The sequence below is a fragment of the Littorina saxatilis genome, linkage group LG8 (genome assembly GCF_037325665.1).
Source record: "Littorina saxatilis isolate snail1 linkage group LG8, US_GU_Lsax_2.0, whole genome shotgun sequence".
NCBI lineage: Eukaryota > Metazoa > Mollusca > Gastropoda > Littorinimorpha > Littorinidae > Littorina > Littorina saxatilis.
In genome coordinates this window covers 42,057,079-42,077,078 of record NC_090252.1, presented here as the reverse complement: position 1 = coordinate 42,077,078, position 20,000 = coordinate 42,057,079, and the positions used below count along the sequence as shown (strand labels likewise).

Sequence of the window (20,000 nt, the reverse complement as noted above, 5' to 3'; positions counted from 1 at the left end):
ATAATGCCCATCACGATCACGAAAACAAATGACGATCACGATCACGAGACTTGATTTTTTTTGGTCATCACGGATCACGGGCAAAGTCCCATCACGATCACAGAAATGGAAATTTCGGCAATCACGGTCACAGAAAGGTCAAAAAACGCCAATCACGATCACGATTTTAAACTCTTTGGGGCCCTCACAATACAATACAATACAATACAAAACAACACAATACAGTACAATACAGTACAATACAATACAATACAATACAATACAACACAGTGGAACTTGTCTATAACGACCACCAAAAGGGACAACCAAAAGTGGTCTTTAATCAGACTTTATAAACAGGTGGTCGCTATGGAAAGGGTGATTAAAGAGAGAACAGCCATTCGGGGATCCTTTGGGGTGGTCGTTTTTGAACAGATGGCCGTTCTGAATAGGTGGTCGCATGGGCAGGTTGGACTGTACTACTTTATTATCCTATTTCAACCATTTATCTTGAGATCATAATCTTGTAGACTGACACACATTCTGTGCTAATTGTGTGTGTGTTTTTGTGTGATGTTATTTCGTACACGAGCCAAACGAAAACAATCTGTTAGTTGCGGCATTCAGATTATACAGTTGAATTGAATTGAGCTGAACTGAACTGAACTGAACTGAACTGCACTGCATTGCACTGAACTGAACTGAACTGAACTGCACTGCACTGCACTGAACTGCACTGCACTGCATTGCATTGAATTGAATTGAATTGAACTGAATTGGATTTAATTGAATTCAACTGGTCTGAACTGAATTGAACTGAATTGAACTGAATTAATTTCCAGAGGTGGTAGTAATCTGGAACAGATGGCAATCACCCCCCGCCAAAAGCTTCTTTCCGGCAAACATGACTCTACCGATAAAGTGCATGGTCAGAGGGATTTCTTCGCAAAGCCTGTCGCTGGAAATGTCTGCTGTTCACGTCAGTGTTGATGGTACGAGGGAAACGGGTCAACTTGTTGGTGCCATCTCCGTCAAAGAGGAATTTGCTGCAGGTGGACGAAAGTGGTACAGGTGAGATTGAAATATTGTAATAACCTCTTTACTGACGGAAGAAATTAGTTAAAATTTACAATAAAAATCACAACATGCATTGGAAACTTGGTGTGAAAAATGTTCTCCAGGGGAGGCAATAATTTTGCTGCAATTCAAAGGACAACATAGAGCGGTTGTTTCCCTTGTCAAAGTATTTTTTCAATTTCATGAATAGCAAAACAAGACCGTTACAACGTCCATTTTAAGGTTCTGTTTGCTCTGAGTACTGGAAAGAATACAAATGAGGGTCTTTGTCATTGTTCTGTCAAATTTGTGTGTTTTAGATTTATTGCGTATCAACTGCAGCTACCCAGCAAAAACACCATCAAAAACCAGGATTTCTTGCCGTTTTCCAAGATTGAGGTCGCTCTCTTTCACACGCAAGATCAGCCTGACTGCGTTGCGAATATAAACAAAATGTGTATGCCCTTTTGGGTACGACACCAAACAAACTTTCTGATGTCACAAATGTTAAATAGCGTTCAGTTTAAGACACCGTTTCGACGGTTCAAAGTGAATCATGCCGTCAAACAACGCCATTTTTGAGGGTAGGCGTGGTCAAGGACCTGTGACGTCATACCCAAATACTGCTCAAATCCAAATAAACACATTTTTGAGCAGAGGAAAGATAGATCTTCATATATATGAGTTGTTCTTTGCTACTGGTCACAAGTGGGGGTCAGCTCACACGGACGCATTTTTCAATACAGTCTAGGGGAGAAACTGGTCACAAAGCACCCAGTACATGCCAGAGAGATAGGAGAATCGGCACAATCAAAGAAAATACCAAAATCATTCAATAGATATGGAAATATTAAGATTTACTGTGAAAATGCCAGCAAAAATGGCGTCCAAAAACGGGAACGCACACTTGGTGCGTCTTTGAAGACTCACCTCCCGTTCTGTGTTGTTGATAATAGTCGTGTTTGTGCTGTTGTTGTTGAAATAGTATCTAATAAAACTGATGCAGTTCTTGAAATGTTGCAAATTATTGTTGTCTTTGTGAAATGCGAGAGTGTTCTGAGGCGTAATCTGCATACGGCTGATGTCCCACATAGGGTACCCCACTTCGATCAGCGTATCACTCCAAATGAGCTTCATAGCAGAAAAGCAGATACACTACCAACACACTGCATAACAGATCTACAAGTCTGAGCCAGAATCATTGAAATTTACTTTCTGTATAAAATATTGCAATCAAATTTGTTCACGATGTCCCACAAATAACGCAGGTTACCCTCGCCTTCGATTCAAAGTAACTCCAATCTGACTTAATTACAATCGAAACGCAGATGACGAACTGATTCACCACAAATTTGTGGTATTTTACACACAAATTTCAACTGTGTTGTTTCGCGATAAACAGCCATAAACAAACAAATGTGGCGCCGTCACGTCGCCTTGGAAGGAATAACGCAGGTGACCAAGGCTTGTTTCCGATACCTGTCTGATTAAAATCATCGTTTTTTCACGAATGACGGCTCTTTGGCAGATCTGGTGAGTTGGAAACTGTCTATGAATGTTTCATTTAATGTCAAATGCGTACATTCTTGTCGATATTGTTACCTTTGGGCTCATAAATTAAGTCAATCGTCGTGTTGTCCGAAAGTGACTTTTGTCAGCATAGCTTTGATCATTGACTGAGAAGAATCTTCCGATGACACTAGTTCATTTCACTACGCGACTGCAGATCTGCAAGGAAACTTATGGCAGGGGAAATAAGCTTAACTGAAGACGAATAAGCGGAGTAACTGTTCTTCAACGGATTGCTCTGACTGATCTAAATATTTAGATCTTGTCGTCTGCTAGTCTGCTAGTAAGTAGTCTTCGGTCGTGTGAAAGTCACATATATTTCGACTGTGCACATCGATCCGTGTAGTGAAATGTTGATCTTTGATGATTTGGCAACATAACTTCGCTAAATGTGCTTCGAGTGTATCTCTCCGTTAACCGCATTTGAAAACGTCTTTTAACAAGACCATGTACCCAGACGGGGAGGATCCTCGATAGCTCACAGGGTATATAATGTTTTCCGCCGTTTTTTGAAGAATCCTTTCAAATTTGCTATTCCAAAAGTACCTTATGACACGACTCGAGTGGCAAAGAACATTCTCTGCAATTCCTGTCTCAGTCCGTGCAGCCGTTTCGGGTCCTATCGTCATCATACAAACATACACACAGACACACAAGAACCAGCTTTAAAAGTTAGATTATGTAGGAACCATGTGAACCAGTGATTTTTTCTTATGTACAACATATACTACAGTATTTCTGCTTTATGAAAAGCAATATTTCAAAAACAAAACTAGAGATTTGAATTTTGACCACTTTTCCCCCTTTCTGTCACCAGTACTGAAGAACAACTCATATATATATACACATATGTTTCTGACCAAAACGCTGCTGTATAACATCTGGGTTATACCCCTGAACAAATTATTCTTAACTTTTTGTGCTCAGTGTATATATTACACATGATTATTCATTATCAAGGTGTATTAGGTCCCTACATAGACGATGTTCGGAAATGACTCTGTCAGGTTTGTATGGGTTTTAAAAAAGTGACTATTCTTGCTTTTAGAGTGAGAACTAATCCACACGTGCTCTACTCCTTGTCCACGTGTTTCAGACACACCCCTCGCTGGTGATTAGCCCGTGGATTAACTCCTTTAAAATCTTATTTTTATTTTATTTTTAATTTTTTTTAATTTTTTTTTTAAATTTTTTTTTTTTATTTTTTTATTTTTTTATTTTTTTTATTTAAAAATCTTTTTTTTTTAAGATGCATAGTTTTGTATGTCTGATGTTATTTGATGTTGCTGTCTGATGTTGAAGTTGTGTTCCAAAAAGAATTAAAAACGTGTTAAACAAGAGGCGAAGCCATCAAGGCTCACGTAAGAAATCGACAAACAGTAACACAAACTCAATCACTCCGTCACACACACACACACACACACACACACACACAGAAAGAGCATAGGTGAAACTGTGCAAGAAAGCGAGACACTAGATCTAGATCTGTCTGTCTGCATGTAGCCTACTTACAAGGACACGACTGCCAACTAGTCTCGGCGCGCTCAAAATAATAATGACCGAGACTTTCAGTACTTCCTTCGCGTGACGTCTAACCCTCTTACGTCATAATGTGACGTCAATGGAATGTGACGTCTTCAAATGTTAGAGTTTCTACCACAGACATACACACGCACAGACGCACGCACGCACGCACGCACAGACAGACAAAGTTACGATCGCATAGGCTACACTTACGTGAGCCAAAAAACAACAACAACAACAAAAAATCCTTTAAAATCAAGGGTATTAACTCGTTGACAACCCTTACAAGCCCGACAGAGTTATTCTCGGAATGTGTCTGTTTTGGTTTCATTTTTTTGACTCACATGCGAAGCAAAAGTGAGTCTATGTACTCACCCGAGTCGTCCGTCCGTCCGTCCCGCCGTCCGTCCGTCCGGAAAACTTTAACGTTGGATATTTCTTGGACACTATTAAGTCTATCAACACCTGATGTGGCCTGATGGTGTATGGTTACAAGATCTCAAAAAACATGTGCGGCAACTTGACCTCACTTCAAGTTCAAGGTCACAGGGGCCGTAATTGTTGTCTTAAAAACGACCATTTTTCACATTTTCGCATTTTTTTCTGAAGGTATCGAGAATGGCAACCTTAGCTATGTATGCTATACAGGGCAATGTAAGCCCTATCTTTGGACACCAGTTTGGTTGACCTTGCTTCAAGGTCAAGGTCGCAAGGGTCCTTTAAAGTTGGATTGTATACATAGTTTGAAGTGACCTTGACCTTGAACTATGGAAGGTAACTCTTCCAAATCTACATATGTGTGAGGGAAATACATTATACTTACAAAAGTGAGTCTATATACTCACCGACATCGTCCGCCTGTCCTTCCGGGCGTCCGGGCGTCCGTCCCCCCCGTCCGTCTGTGAAACCTTTAACATTGTATATTTCTTGGACACTATTAAGTCTATCAACACCAATTGTGGCCTGATGGTGTATGGTTACAAGATCTTCAGAAACATGTTTGGCAACTTGACCTCACTTCAAGGTCAAGGTCACAGGGGCCATAATTGTTGTCTTAAAAACGATTGTTTTTCACATTTTCACAGTTTTTGAGTCACTTGAGAAAAAGTGACTCTATGTACTCACCCGAGTCGTCCGTCCGTCCGTCCCCCCCGTCCGGACGTCCGTCCGTCCGTCCGTCCGTCCGGAAAACTTTAACGTTGGATATTTCTTGGACACTATTCAGTCTATCAGTACCAAATTTGGCAAGATGGTGTATGATGACAAGGCCCCAAAAAACATACATAGCATCTTGACCTTGCTTCAAGGTCAAGGTCGCAGGGGCCATAAATGTTGTCTAAAAACCAGCTATTTTTCACATTTTCCCCATTTTCTCTGAAGTTTTTGAGATTCAATACCTCACCTATATATGATATATAGGGCAAAGTAAGCCCCATCTTTTGATACCAGTTTGGTTTACCTTGCTTTAAGGTCAAGGTCACAGGAGCTCTTCAAAGTTGGATTGTATACATATTTTGAAGTGACCTTGACCCTGAACTATGGAAGATAATTGTTTCAAACTTAAAAATTATGTGGGGCACATGTTATGCTTTCATCATGAGACACATTTGGTCACATATAATCAAGGTCAAGGTCACTTTGACCCTTATGAAATGTGACCAAAATAAGGTAGTGAACCACTAAAAGTGACCATATCTGATGGTAGAAAGAGCCAATAAGCACCATTGTACTTCCTATGTCTTGAATTAACAGCTTTGTGTTGCATGACCTTGGATGACCTTGACCTTGGGTCAAGGTCACATGTATTTTGGTAGGAAAAATGTGTAAAGCAGTTCTTAGTGTATGATGTCATTGCTAGGTTTAGTTATTTGACCTTGACCCTGAAAGTCAAGGTCATGTAAAGGTCAAGGTCAAGCATGTGAGTCGTATGGGCTTTGCCCTTCTTGTTTCTGAAGTTATTGAGAATGGCAACCTTAGCCATGTATGCTACACAGGGCAAAGTAAGCCCTATCTTTGGACACCAGTTTGGTTGACCTTGCTTCCCTAATGACCAGCGATTAGCAGTTTAGGATGGAGAACCTTTTGACACAGTATGCACCATAACTTGGATGCAATTACTGAATGTGCAACTCACAATGGCATTAGTTTTCTGTATTTATTTTCTTTACTGAATATTTATTGTTTTTCTGTTTTATTGTAAAATTATTCTGAAAGAAAGATCAAGGTCTGTTCAGCAAGTGAGTCGTGTGGGCTTTGCCCTTCTTGTTAATATTTTTTTTTATAACAGACTGAATGTTTTAACGAGGGCGCAGTGTGACAAGTATTTTTCAGAAACTATCCAGCGGATTTTCATGAAAATTGATGCATACATTATGATTTGTGAGGGCGTTTCCTAACGGTGATTCGTTTTTTTCCAGCGCTACGCAGACTTTCACAGGTATAACTTTCCACATGTGTTCCGATTCCCTCATCTGTAAGGAGACAAGGAGCTTAAACCTAATGCAGCAGGTCAATATTTGCGGTAAGTTTTTCTCCCTGACGATCTCAATATTTCTCGTCTTTGTCCGTTGTTGTTTGTTAGTTTTTTTAAAGTTTTTTTTAAATGTGTAAGTAAGCTGAAGTAGGCAGTCAACTTGCCTTTCACAAAAAGTAGTGTTTAACCTTCACATTCAAATTGTTTTATGCGTGCGTGCGTGCGTGCGTGCGTGCGTGCGTGCGTGCGTGCGTGCATATCTATATATATATACGACTTGTGTCTGTCTGTGTGTTTGTGTATTCGCCATGCACGGCCAAAGTTCTCGATGGATCTGCTTCAAATTTGGTGGGCTTATTCAGAGAGACCCCGGACACAACCTCATCGATGAGATATTTCAACACGTGCTCTCAGCGCGCAGCGCTGAACCGATTTGGGTTCCACCTCAGCTATTTTGGTTCCACCTCAGCTACCCGGGCCCCCATACCGACACACCATAGCCGCTACACCACATCACAACGCCAAAGTTCTCGGTGGATCTTTTTCAAATTTGGACACCGTATTCAGCTACACCCCGGACACAATATCATCGATGAGATATTTCAACACGTGCTCTCAGCGCGCAGCGCTGAAATGATTTTGGTTTTTGTGTTCATTTCACCATTATAAGTAACTCTTCCTTATCTTCTCATCTTCTCCAGGTTTTCAGCGTTTACCTCCCTTCCTTCGTAATGGTGCACTATAGTGTGAGTGGAGCGTCTTCGGATATTCCCGGCGTTCTGTTACTGTTACTATTTTTGAGTCACTTGAGAAAAAGTGACTCTATGTAATCGGTCAGTGTTAGTCTGTCCGGCCGGCCGTCCGGCCGGCCGGCCGTCCGGCCGGCCGTCCGTAGACACCACCTTAACGTTGGACTTTTCTCGGAAACTATCAAAGCGATCGGGCTCATATTTTGTTTAGTCGTGACCTCCAATGACCTCTACACTTTAACGATGGTTTCGTTGACCTTTGACCTTTTTCAAGGTCACAGGTCAGCGTCAAAGGAAAAATTAGACATTTTATATCTTTGACAAAGTTCATCGGATGTGATTGAAACTTTGTAGGATTATTCTTTACATCAAAGTATTTACATCTGTAGCCTTTTACGAACGTTATCAGAAAAACAAGGGAGATAACTAGCCTTTTCTGTTCGGCAACACACAACTTAACGTTGGGCTTTTCTCGGAAACTATAAAAGTGACCGGGCTCAAATTTTATGTGAACGTGACTCCCAGTGACCTCTACACTTTGACGTCTGCTTTGGTGACCTTTGACCTTTTTCAAGGTCACAGGTATGTCTTGAAGGAAAAAAATTGAAATATCATATCTCTGAAACTATTCATCGGATTTGATTCAAACTTTATAGGATTATTCTTTACATCAAATTATTTACATCTGTAGCTTTTTACAAACGTTATCGGAAACACAGGGGAGATAACTAGCCTTTCCTGTTCGTCAACACACAACTTAACGTTGGGCTTTTCTCGTAAACTATAAAAGTGACACAGCTCTAAGAGTAACAAATGTTAGTGTGTCTACTGTTAATATGATTGCTTCGAAAAAAAATTAATGATGCTAGTTTATGTGAATTAAGTTATTGATGGGGTTTGTTTATGTGAGATTAATGAGAGTATTTTTAATGCCAAGGTAAATATTTTGTTGCTCGATCCATGCAATCTCATTCTTCAGGTATGCATTGTGTTGTGAATAGCAATTTCTTCCTGTCCATCTGATGCCTCATATAATATTCAGAACTGCGAAAGTGACTCGATCGAGCGTTTGCTCTTCTTGTTAGAAGGTCAACGCAGTGTCCAGAACGTAAATTGGACCCGTAAATTATCCTCACTGTAAAAGTGCAAAGGTCGAATCAATTTATAGCCACGCGAAAAATACACTGTCATCTATCTCTCTATAGATACGGCTTCTCTGTGTTTTTGTGTGTGTGTGTGTGTGTGTGTGTGTGTGTGTCTCTATGTGAGCAACACCTGTGCATTGTTCAGTTCTGTTTGTGATGTGGTCTGGCGGCTTTTGTGTAATTTTATGTACTGGCCTTCCTTTGAGAAGCTCTAACTTGCTCAGTCCTGTTTGAGTGGAGTTCGCCTCCAAAGGTGATTAACACGGTTACATTCGTCGACAAGGATGGGACTCGATATGGTCAGGAATGGCATTATGGCCACTGAATCATTTTCGTGCTGTTCCCATTCCACGAATCTGGGAGGGACCTAAGCTTGGCGAGCTTGGCGAGCTTGGCGGGTCCATTGTTCGGACCCGGCGAAGCCGGCGTACGGCTCTAAGTACTTCTTCCCGGCGAAGCCGGCTACCCGGCGAAGCGGGTATTCATTCTAGTATATATATATATATATCTATATATATATACGACTTGTGTCTGTGTGTCTGTGTATCTGTGTGTTTGTGTATTTGTGTATTCGCCATGCACGGCCAAAGTTCTCGATGGATCTGCTTCAAATTTGGTGGGCTTATTTAAGGCTGTTCTTAACCAGACGAACCTTTGGTTCGCGAACTAGGTTCGTGGGGTTCGGCGAACCTCAAGACTGGTTCGGCGAACTTGTCTTGGTTCTTAACCAGACGAACCTGAGTTTTCGAACTAGGTTTGGGAGGTTCGGCGAACTAGGTTCGGGGTTTGCAAGTCATGTCTTGGGAACCTTGAAGATCGGGCCGAACCTTTGACTCTTCTGCCAAGGAGGAAGACAAATTATTGAAAAACTGAATCTCAATGGCGGACGAAATCACCCAAGTCAAAATTACATTTTCTGAGATTTTATAAAAACAACGCTTGAACGAAAAGGTAGAATGGTGACTTCCGTTCGATTTCAAGTTAAGCTTTTCACTTTTCCGAGCAAGACAACCGCTGAGAGTGAAAAAACGCCGCTGTTCGACTTCGAAATTTCCAGTCGTAGACGACCTTCGCTTCTGCAGCATTGTGTTAGTGCAGGTGAGGCAGTGTTACTCATTTCGCTGAGCTCGTTTTCGTATTGTTGTGCATTAGGATCATCTAGTATGATATTAATAAAAGCAGGAATGACTTCGGCATGTAAACGCATTGATTTTGTCGAAATCAGCACAGCTGTAAGCTAGATTCTTTCTGCTCAATTTGTTTAATTTTTTTCTTCAAAAGTTTATGACTTTGATTTTGATTGTTTGTTTATCTCATCGGCACAACATCCATCAGGCAAAATATCAATATGTTGAATGATAACGTTGAGATAAGGAAGTTCACACATTTATCTGCTTGCAACAACAATCGCAAGGACAGATCTATCTGCTTCGTTGACTGCTAGATTTTCATTGAATTTCCCAAGTAATGATGATCTCGTTTTCAATTAGATCTGGACAGTGTTTGTGTTCTTAGATTCATGATTGACCATGCAGGCTGATTGAGATCATAACATTGTGTTTGTTTGTGCTGGTGCAATGTGCAGATCAATGGCCCGGACCGCAGGATGACCCAGTGATCAACTTGCGTTCACCACTCAACATTGTCTTCCACCTAACTCAAGGGCAAAAATAAAGGTACATATGGTGGTGAAATCATTGTGCAATTTATGTCTGTGAAGATCAAGATAGTTGTTAGCACTAACTGATCATGCTTATTATTATCAAGTTACATACACACTCTGCCCCAGCTCCACCCTAAACCCATAACAACACTCTCCAGTCCAACTACTCCCACCCTTCCGTGCAACATATGTTGCCGTCTGTACCTTGTTTGTGGTTATGGGGAGTGCTCAAATAGTTCCATAACTGTTAATATAAATTAAAAGTACTGAGAGTTTCATTTTCCATTGCTCTTCCCCTTCCTCACGTCACATTACACACTCCCTTTGCCCCATCCCCCACCCCCTCTCTCTTTCTATGCTCTCTTTTTTCTTTTACTTCTTCTTCTCTTTCTCTCTCTCTCTACCTGTATAAATCAGCTCTCTGGTTGTTGCTTCTGTAAGTGTAATGTAAAGTTCTACATCTCTGCATTTGTATTGTCATTTTTCAGAATGCCCTTGTAATAACTTCAGCGTCTGCCCATGGAGTCTATATAGGTCAAAGTCTCAAATGTGATGTGATCAAGAGGATGCCGCAATGATCCAGGTAATATTGCAAATACTCAAACTGATCTAAAAGCAGAAGCATAACGTGATCCACAAACATTTCTGCTTAAACATTACAGGGTTACAGTACACCCAGAAAAACAGCTGGATGTTAGTGCATAATTATCTGCAAGTGCAAGCAACATCGACCCTCTCCCCCTGCTCTTTTTCCATCAGCAAGAGCAACATTTATTTTCATGTACAACTTTTCTAGTGCCTCTTATGTTGTATAACTGTTGATATTTAAATGAAGCAAGTGTTTGTTTTCAATGGCACTGCATTTCCCATGTACACACACACACACACACACACACACACACACACACACACACACACACACACACATTCGCATTGTCTCTGCCTGTCTGTCTGTCTGTCTCTCTCTCTGTCTCTCTCTGTCTCTCTCTGTCTCTCTCTGTCTCTCTCTCTCTCTCTCTCTCTCTCTCTCTCTCTCTATTTCTCTGTTTTTACATAAGTAATTTTGATCACTTGCACTTCACTGGGATTTAGTTACTGAATCAGTCATTCAGTGAGAGTGTTATGTAGAGTAAGAGTATTGAGTCTGCTGCTGCTGCTGCTGTTGTTCTTACTCATTACTGTTTTTCCTCTCTGCATAATTCTTGTTCTCCCTTAAATTGCTGGTGTTATTTTCATCATTACAGTATCTGTCCATTGAGTCTGCGTCTGAGCTGTGATGGGACCAAAAAGATTCCAGAATGAAAGAGGTAACTTTTACTGATCTTTATTTAGTTTATGGAGAAGTTGGTTCACATAATGCATTACAGAGTTGCTGCCTTTTTAGATATTAAACATTGTACCAGTCATTACATGATCAAACTGTGTTAGCCACCCCACCTTCCCCGGTTCCCAGCTATCCTTCTATCCCCGCCTCTAAACCCCCACCCCAATCCTTCCATCTCCCCCAAATCAAATTTACTGACACAACACTGATTTTCATTTTACCTTATTTAAGTGTTCTTTGAATAAAATTATATAGCCTGTTGCTGCTGCAAATGTTGTTGTGACTGTTCTTCCTCAGTGTATATTTTTTTCGTTTCCTCAGAATGCAGTTCTCCCATGCACCACAGCGTCTATCAATGGAGTCTACAATATTGTCTGGGATGTGATTTGAGCAAGAGCATGTCAGAATGATCAAGGTAACTTTTTAAACACACAGAACTGATCAAACTGTAGAATTCAAGTACACAATTTCAGATGTTTTCAAATGCATAACATACTGCAACAGTCAGGGTCTTTCTCCACATAAAGAGTGTGAGGTTTTCTTGGTAAAATTGCGATTTTTGTCGCTATGCGCAGAGTGCGACCTTTTTATTTGATTTTTGTACTATAAAGGCAGATATTCAAATAAAAGAAAGTCTTGCATGGGGAGGAAGGAATATGCATGAGGCTTTTGACAAGACAAACTGTCCTTATTAGAGCCTAAACATACGTTCCTTACCGTTAGAACCAAAATGTCAGACATCATAGATGCTCCAATTAAACAAAAGAAGGGCATCCTTTTACTTAAACATAATTATACACTGTACCGCACATTAATAACCTGGTTGTGTTCTGTGGCAGTGCATAGTGGGAACCTTTTTGCTTAATGAATTTCACATGTGTCTGTAACTTGAATCTCCACCAAAAGAAGCTGGACGTAAAAAGGGGTGTCTAAAAAAAAGCGCCATATTTCCTTTTTGATCTCTTTTTTTTTCGCAGTCAAAAATGTGATTAAAAAGAAAATAGGGAGGTTTTTTTACCATCCTGTATAGTCTTGTTGTTCCCATGTAAAAACCTAGTCAAACATGTGGTGTCTGATATGCTGGGTAATATGGTGAGGAACATGCCTTTAAAGGCCCAGTGATAATTGTGAAAGCCGTTCTGCTCAGCTGGAATTTGATGAATTTTGTTGTTGTGTTTAATGAAATGAATTCGCAAAAAGGAAAACAATTTTTTTTACTGTTCACACAAAGCACTTGTAGATAGTTGGTATGTGCCGCATGTCAGGGGTGGTCTTATTCAATCAATCAATATGAGGCTTATATTGCGCGTATTCCGTGGGTACAGTTCTAAGCGGCGGGATTTTTATTTTTTTAATTTTTTTTATTTTCATGCAATTTATATCGCGCACATATTCAAGGCGCAGGGATTTGTTTATGCCGTGTGAGATGGAATTTTTTTACACAATACATCACGCATTCACATCGGCCAGCAGATCGCAGCCATTTCGGCGCATATCCTACTTTTCACGGCCTATTATTCCAAGTCACACGGGTATTTTGGTGGACATTTTTATCTATGCCTATACAATTTTGCCAGGAAAGACCCTTTTGTCAATCGTGGGATCTTTAACGTGCACACCCCAATGTAGTGTACACGGAAGGGACCTCGGTTTTTCGTCTCATCCGAAAGACTAGCACTTGAACCCACCACCTAGGTTAGGAAAGGGGGGAGAAAATTGCTAACGCCCTGACCCAGGGTCGAACTCGCAACCTCTCGCTTCCGAGCGCAAGTGCGTTACCACTCGGCCACCCGGTCCTAATACATACAGGTAAACTGACAGGTACTTTTCCACAGTGGAACCCCCCTTTCAGACCCATTCATTTCAGACTTCCTCCTTTTTAAGATCTTGCTTCTTTAGATGTTCTGTGACGGGTGAAGTGGCGCGCAGTGGTAAGACGTCAGCCTCCTAATCGGGAGGTCGTGAGTTCGAATCCCGGTCGCTGCCGCCTGGTGGGTTAAGAGTGGAGATTTTTCCGATCTCCCAGGTCAACTTATGTGCAGACCTGCTTAGTGACTTAATCCCCTTCGTGTGTACACGCAAGCACAAGACCAAGTGCGCACGGAAAAGATCCTGTAAACCATGTCGGAGTTCGGTGGGTTATGGAAACACGAAAATACCCAGCATGCCTACTCAACGAAAGCGGAGTGAAGCTGACTATGCTCTCAGAGTATAGTGTGGGGAACCCAAATGGGCAAACGAGCTCACACGTCACCAGAATTTCTGGAACGCTGAAGAAGAAGAAGATGTTCTGTTCATAACCTGTAAATTACCCCCATTTTTAGACCCCTTCCATTTTAAGACTTGATTTTCTCACATTTTTTAAGGTCTTAAAAGGGGTTTCCCCTGTACTCCTAAAAAACCCTGACCCACAAAGTAATTTAATTATAACTGCTGTAATCGTTCCTTCCGTGTGCTATTAGCTGTGGGTTTGTTTTTTTCTCCTGTGTTGTCTCATCCTCTGTGCGCCCTGAAAGAGACCTCCGGGTCGAAATTGCCGTACCTTGTCTTTTCCAGCTGTGATCCTGCCTTCGTATTAATGTGAGGGCAGTACCTTTTTTAAACTTTCAATATTGACCGTACGTTTTGCATAAAACACCAATAATGAATTAAAAATACATCAGAAAATTATTTCCTCACTATACACAATAACCCCTCATTTAAAGGCTGACAAAGTCCTATTTAATTAGTTTACTTACTTCCAGGGCTTTTCCCATCGTTGCGGGGATGTATAAATTAAGCTTCCTGCAAAGTTTTAGTTTTGAAGTCCTTACCAATTACAAGAAATAATCAATTCTTAATAAAGTTTATTGCTATCTTTAGAAACAGTTCTCCAGGGCTTGGGCTATTTTTAGACCGTCAACACAGACAGTACAGCTTCGTCAATCCCCGCGTGAAGGAAATCGCTCACCTTCCACGTGCAAAACGTAGTGATATTGACACGCCAGATTAGCGCGGTAGCGGATTGTGCTAAGCAGGAAAGCGCGCTTTTCTGTATTCTTGTTAACTTCGCAATTTCCGGAAAACATCCACTTTCACTTTGAGACTGTTCTGTTTACATTCGACACTATCAACACCACTTTGCAATACTGAAATAATTTTTTCTGTTTTTGAAAGCTACAGCCAATCGTTATTATATCCCCTTAGGTACAGTTTTATAACATTATTGGCACATGTAAACAATAGGAATTAATTAATGAACGCTACGAAAAGGGCAGCCTTTAACCTATGAACTTGCAACTGTGTTGACCTGTGTAATGTAACATAGACCACCACCATCTCTCTCTCTGTCTCTGTCTCTCTCTCTCTCTCTTACACCCCTTACCTGTTCGCAAACCTTTACCCAAATGTATGCTAAATGTATATACAATAAAAATTACAAGACAAGACAAGACATGGCAAGACAAGACAAGTTAGGAAAAGGTTGCCAGTAGGCCAATAGAGGGATGACAAGACAAGGCATGACAAGACAAGACAGGACAGGACAGGGACCACAAAAAAAAAAAAGAAAAAAAGAAAGATAACTAATTCGGTCAACAGATGTAAAAGAAATAAGCATTTGTTTGGGTTGAATGTTTGGGTGTCACCCTGTACATATTTGTATTTTTGCAGGACAGGGTCGAGTTGTGATGATGTCAGGGCAACTGAAGACACACCAACAAGTATTCTTCGGAAGTGTTTGGAACACAAATGAACATAACATTATTTCATAATAAAAAGGCGGCTGACATTGATGTTCATATCGGTTCATGTTCATATTCTCAGCACAGACGTGTGCTTAGAAATCGGATGTTTAAGAACAAGAGACAACCCTGAATAAAGCCTTATGAAATATGGTTGGAGCTGGATCAAAAGTGTGTGTGTGTGTGTGTGTGTGTGTGATTGAAGGGCAACATTTATAAATGATGAGACAGAAAGCTAAAGCACATCCTTTTATCGTACGTTCCATATCGTCCTCCTACTTTAAATGCTTGCTAATACAGACGTTCTCCAAGAAAATGTCTATCCAGTAATGTTTTGTTTATCGCAATGAAAGCTTTTTTTTGAGAAGAATGAAGAGGAATCAAATTTTTAAAAAACAAAAAAACAAGACAATTGAATTGCTCAAAACGTAAAGAAACAGGATGATTTTGGTTCAGTAGTACTATTTGTAGACCCTTAAAGCAATACATCCACAAGGGATTCCAGTGTATCAGTGCAAATAGAAAATTTCTGATATAACTTGAAAATTAAAACAGACTGAATTGTGATAAAAAGAACCAAAATACCGAGTAGTTTTTTTTTTAGGTCTCCCTCTTCACTCAATCCCCAAACTCATATTCTGTACCGAAAAGAGCTCAAACACACACGTGGACAGACAGACACGCACACACACTTTGGTAAACATCATGTATGCTTCTCGACTCTGCTGATCCACAATTAGAAATATCGCTATCATCATTTATTTTTGGTCACCGTCTTTCCCTTTTCACAGGCAAGTTTTTGTGTGTAGCATTTCCCATAGAACCCCGATGGCTCCACGGTAGACACAATGATCAGTCCATACCAGTCATGTTATTTTCTCGAATCAATTTATAACCTTTAACCCAGGAGGGTAAATGACATGGAAGGCTTCGGGTAATCTTGAACTTTAATGTGTTAAATTCATAGCTCATAATTCAGAGGCATTGAAGCCTCCAAATTTGGAGAACCTGCACTTGTAATCATAACAAGTCTTTTAGATCCCTTTAAAGTCACGGAATGAACTCCGATGAACTGTACGAATCATAGCGTACTCTGGTACGAATGCATTTTGTTTACATGCGTCAAAGAAGGAATTATCCGTGTCAGCGGACAGGGGAGGCAACTTTGTCGTGTAATTGAAGTCCCTTGGTTGACAACCTACGCCATTTTCGCCGATCAAACAACCAAATTAATTAATTATGCTTAGGTTTGGAGCTTAATCCGTCAATTAATTTCATGATAAATGTTCTTGGGCTTGATTACAGGTACTTGGATCTAAAATAAGTAAAGTATGCCACTCGATTCTGAGCTATGAATTTAACACACTAAAGTTCAAGATTACCAGGCTTCGTGCACCATGATCAAGTCGGAAGGAGAGACCCAAATCGACAACCAGCACGGAGTTACCACTCAATCGGTGATTTCGTCTTGGAGGCAGCCATTTTTGGAAGGGGAATAACTTACTTGCTTTTATTGTCGACTCGGAGTGAGCTCCCCTCGTTTGTCGGCGATCCAGGTTTCGTGTCTTAACTGGACGAACTAGTCCTTGAGTTTGCCGAACAAGTTCACCCAGTTAAGACACAAACCATGGTTCGCGAACCTTAGTTCGGCGAACCAATGGTTCGTCTGGTTAAGAACAGCCTTTAGAGAGACCCCGGACACAACCTCATCGATGAGATATTTCAACACGTGCTCTCAGCGCGCAGCGCTGAACCGATTTGGGTTCCACCTCAGCTATTTTGGTTCCACCTCAGCTACCCGGGCCCCCATACCGACACACCAAAGCCAAAGTTCTCGGTGGATCTTTTTCAAATTTGGACACCGTATTCAGCTACACCCCGGACACAATATCATCGATGAGATATTTCAACACGTGCTCTCAGCGCGCAGCGCTGAATCGATTTTGGTTTTTGTGTTCATTTCACCATTATAAGTAACTCTTCCTTATCTTCTCATATTCTCCAGGTTTTCAGCGTTTACCTCCCTTCCTTCGTAATGGTGCACTATAGTGTGAGTGGAGCGTCTTCGGATATTCCCGGCGTTCTGTTACTGTTACTATTTTTAGAAGGTCAACGCAGTGTCCAGATCGTACATTGGACCCGTAAATTATCCTCACTGTAAAAGTGCAAAGGTCGAATCAATTTATAGCCACGCGAAAAATACACTGTCATCTATCTCTCTATAGATACGGCTTCTCTGTGTTTTTGTGTGTGTGTGTGTGTGTGTGTGTGTCTATGTGAGCAACACCTGTGCATTGTTCAGTTCTGTTTGTGATGTGGTCTGGCGGCTTTTGTGTAAGTTTATGTACTGGCCTTCCTTTGAGAAGCCATAACTTGCTCAGTCCTGTTTGAGTGGAGTTCGCCTCCAAAGGTGATTAACACGGTTACATTCGTCGACAAGGATGGGACTCGATATGGTCAGGAATGGCATTATGGCCACTGAATCATTTTCGTGCTGTTCCCATTCCACGAATCTGGGAGGGACCTAAGCTTGGCGGGTCCATTGTTCGGACCCGGCGAAGCCGGCGTACGGCTCTAAGTACTTCTTCCCGGCGAAGCCGGCTACCCGGCGAAGCGGGTATTCATTCTAGTATATATATATATAGGTTACAACACGAGTGGTTTTTTATATGGCTTGTATTTCAGTCAAGACCCAGCGGATGAATATCATCGGGAGACACGAGCCTCTGGCGAGTGGCTCTCGATTGATATTCCCGCTGGGTCTTGACTGAAATACAAGCCATATAAAAAACCACGAGTGTTGTAATCTGTATATCCCATTCTACCATCAAACACAAAGTGTAGACTACTAGCGGCACTGTTGCGATCTGTGCAGGGTAAAACTGTTGCCTGCGAGACTTAGCCCTTTTGCAACCTTAAAAGTTAAAAGTGACCGTCGCTGAAAAAATAAAACGAATGAGTGCATCGATAAGTACGCGGTAACACTACTTTCAGACCATTTAAAAGCTTTAAGTAAAGGTTCATAAGTTGCAAGAAAGTGATGAAGTCGAATAGAAATTAATTTAGTTGAAGCGCACAATTCTTTTGTTTTGCGTTTCAGGTCGGCAGAACGGGCGAAACGGGTTTGGGACCCATTTGGCTTACTCGATTCAGAATTGATTCCACGTTGTTTTTCTCGAACGTGTGTAATTAGGCTTATTGACAGAGAAGCAAATCTTAGGGAACAAATATGTAGGTTTAGATTTAACCATTTGCTCCCTATTTGAAATGTATCTACGTGATAAACTGTTTTGCGAGTGTGTTTGCATGGATGAACTTAAACTGGTATGGGTGAGAGGAAAACGCGACCGACACGTCTGTCACCGCCGATTGATTGCATTTTGAAGGAATATGACTGGATTACGGAAAAATATGTGGACTTACTGCAGAGCCAGGCAAAAGAGTAGACTTGCTCGCAAAACACGTGAAACAGCCGATGTTTGATAGCTGAAGGCGCACACCAAAACACACTACCGACAGATTCTCAAAAGTCGTCTGCTAACGATGCAAGGGGAGGGTACTCGTGTTTTTGTTTTGGTTCGCTAGCATCTGGTTATCTTGTAAGTTGAATGTTCGTTTTTTTCGACCTGCATTGCTTTCATAATGAAAGAAACTTTTGCTTATTGCATCTCATACATCAGATCAGTTCTGAGATTCATTTTTGCGTGCAACTGATATGGTTTTCTGAGCCGTGCAATACGATTTTAGAACTTCATACAAATGTGTCACATTGTTCGGCGCGAGGTCAAAGGTCGGGAGGAAAGTAGTCCTTTGCCCAAATCGGAATCTGCACTATCATATATTTTTTGGAGTCCATGATGTATTTATTGAGCTATAAAAATACAACATATATACCCATACTGAAGTAACAGAGACAAAGAAGGGAGGTCATGGGATATATATATATATATATATATATATATATATATATATATATATATATATATATATATATATATATATATATACAAATTTATAATGAGAGCGCTGCTAAAAATGCCAAAATGTGCACTCGATCGCTTGTACTTTTAAAGAAAAGTTAAATATAGAATGACGTCAAGAGCGAGAATGCATAGAAATTACGTCATGAGCAAGGGAGATCATCCTTTACTCTGTGTGTGTCTCCACCGCCTACATTCCAACAAGGAATTTTGAAAGCAGGGAGCACACTAGAGGTAATGGAAGAGGTGGGGGGAGTTTTATATGTATAGGTTACAACACGAGTGGTTTTTTATATGGCTTGTATTTCAGTCAAGACCCAGCGGATGAATATCATCGGGAGACACGAGCCTTTGGCGAGTGGCTCTCGATTGATATTCCCGCTGGGTCTTGACTGAAATACAAGCCATATAAAAAACCACGAGTGTTGTAATCTGTATATCCCATTCTACCATCAAACACAAAGTGTAGACTACTAGCGGCACTTTTGCGATCTGTGGAGTGTGAAACAGTGTTTTCAGCGAGACATGGCCTTTTTGCAACCTTAAACTAAGTGACCGTCGCTGAAAAAATAAAACGAATGAGTGCATCTATAAGTACGCGGTAACACTACTTTCAGACCGTTTAAAAGCGTTAAGTAAAGGTTCATAAGTTGCAAGAAAGTAATGAAGTCGTATAGAAATCCATTTAGTTGAAGCGCACAATTCTTTTGCGTTTCAGGTCGGCGGAACGGGGAAACCGGTTTGGCCCCCATTTGGCTTACTCGACTCGATTCAGAATCGATTCCACGTTGTTTTTTTCGAACGCATTATTATACA

General features: G+C 40.9%; 1 protein-coding gene and 1 long non-coding RNA gene across 2 annotated transcripts in view; both read left to right on the top strand.

Annotated features, from left to right (window-relative positions):
- The window catches only part of LOC138974666 (uncharacterized), a 38,834-nt gene that overhangs the window by 2,444 nt on the left and 16,390 nt on the right, over positions 1–20,000 (top strand). Inside the window, exons 2-3 of the mRNA XM_070347386.1 lie at positions 822–1,050; positions 6,546–6,649. Of these exons, the coding sequence (XP_070203487.1) occupies positions 822–1,050; positions 6,546–6,649 (333 nt within the window). The remainder of the gene's footprint in view (positions 1–821; positions 1,051–6,545; positions 6,650–20,000) is intronic.
- LOC138973572 (uncharacterized) lies at positions 9,122–16,884 on the top strand. The gene is made up of 6 exons (XR_011458067.1): positions 9,122–9,593; positions 10,081–10,171; positions 10,647–10,741; positions 11,403–11,465; positions 11,804–11,897; positions 15,134–16,884. It is a non-coding gene; the product is annotated as an uncharacterized lncRNA (long non-coding RNA).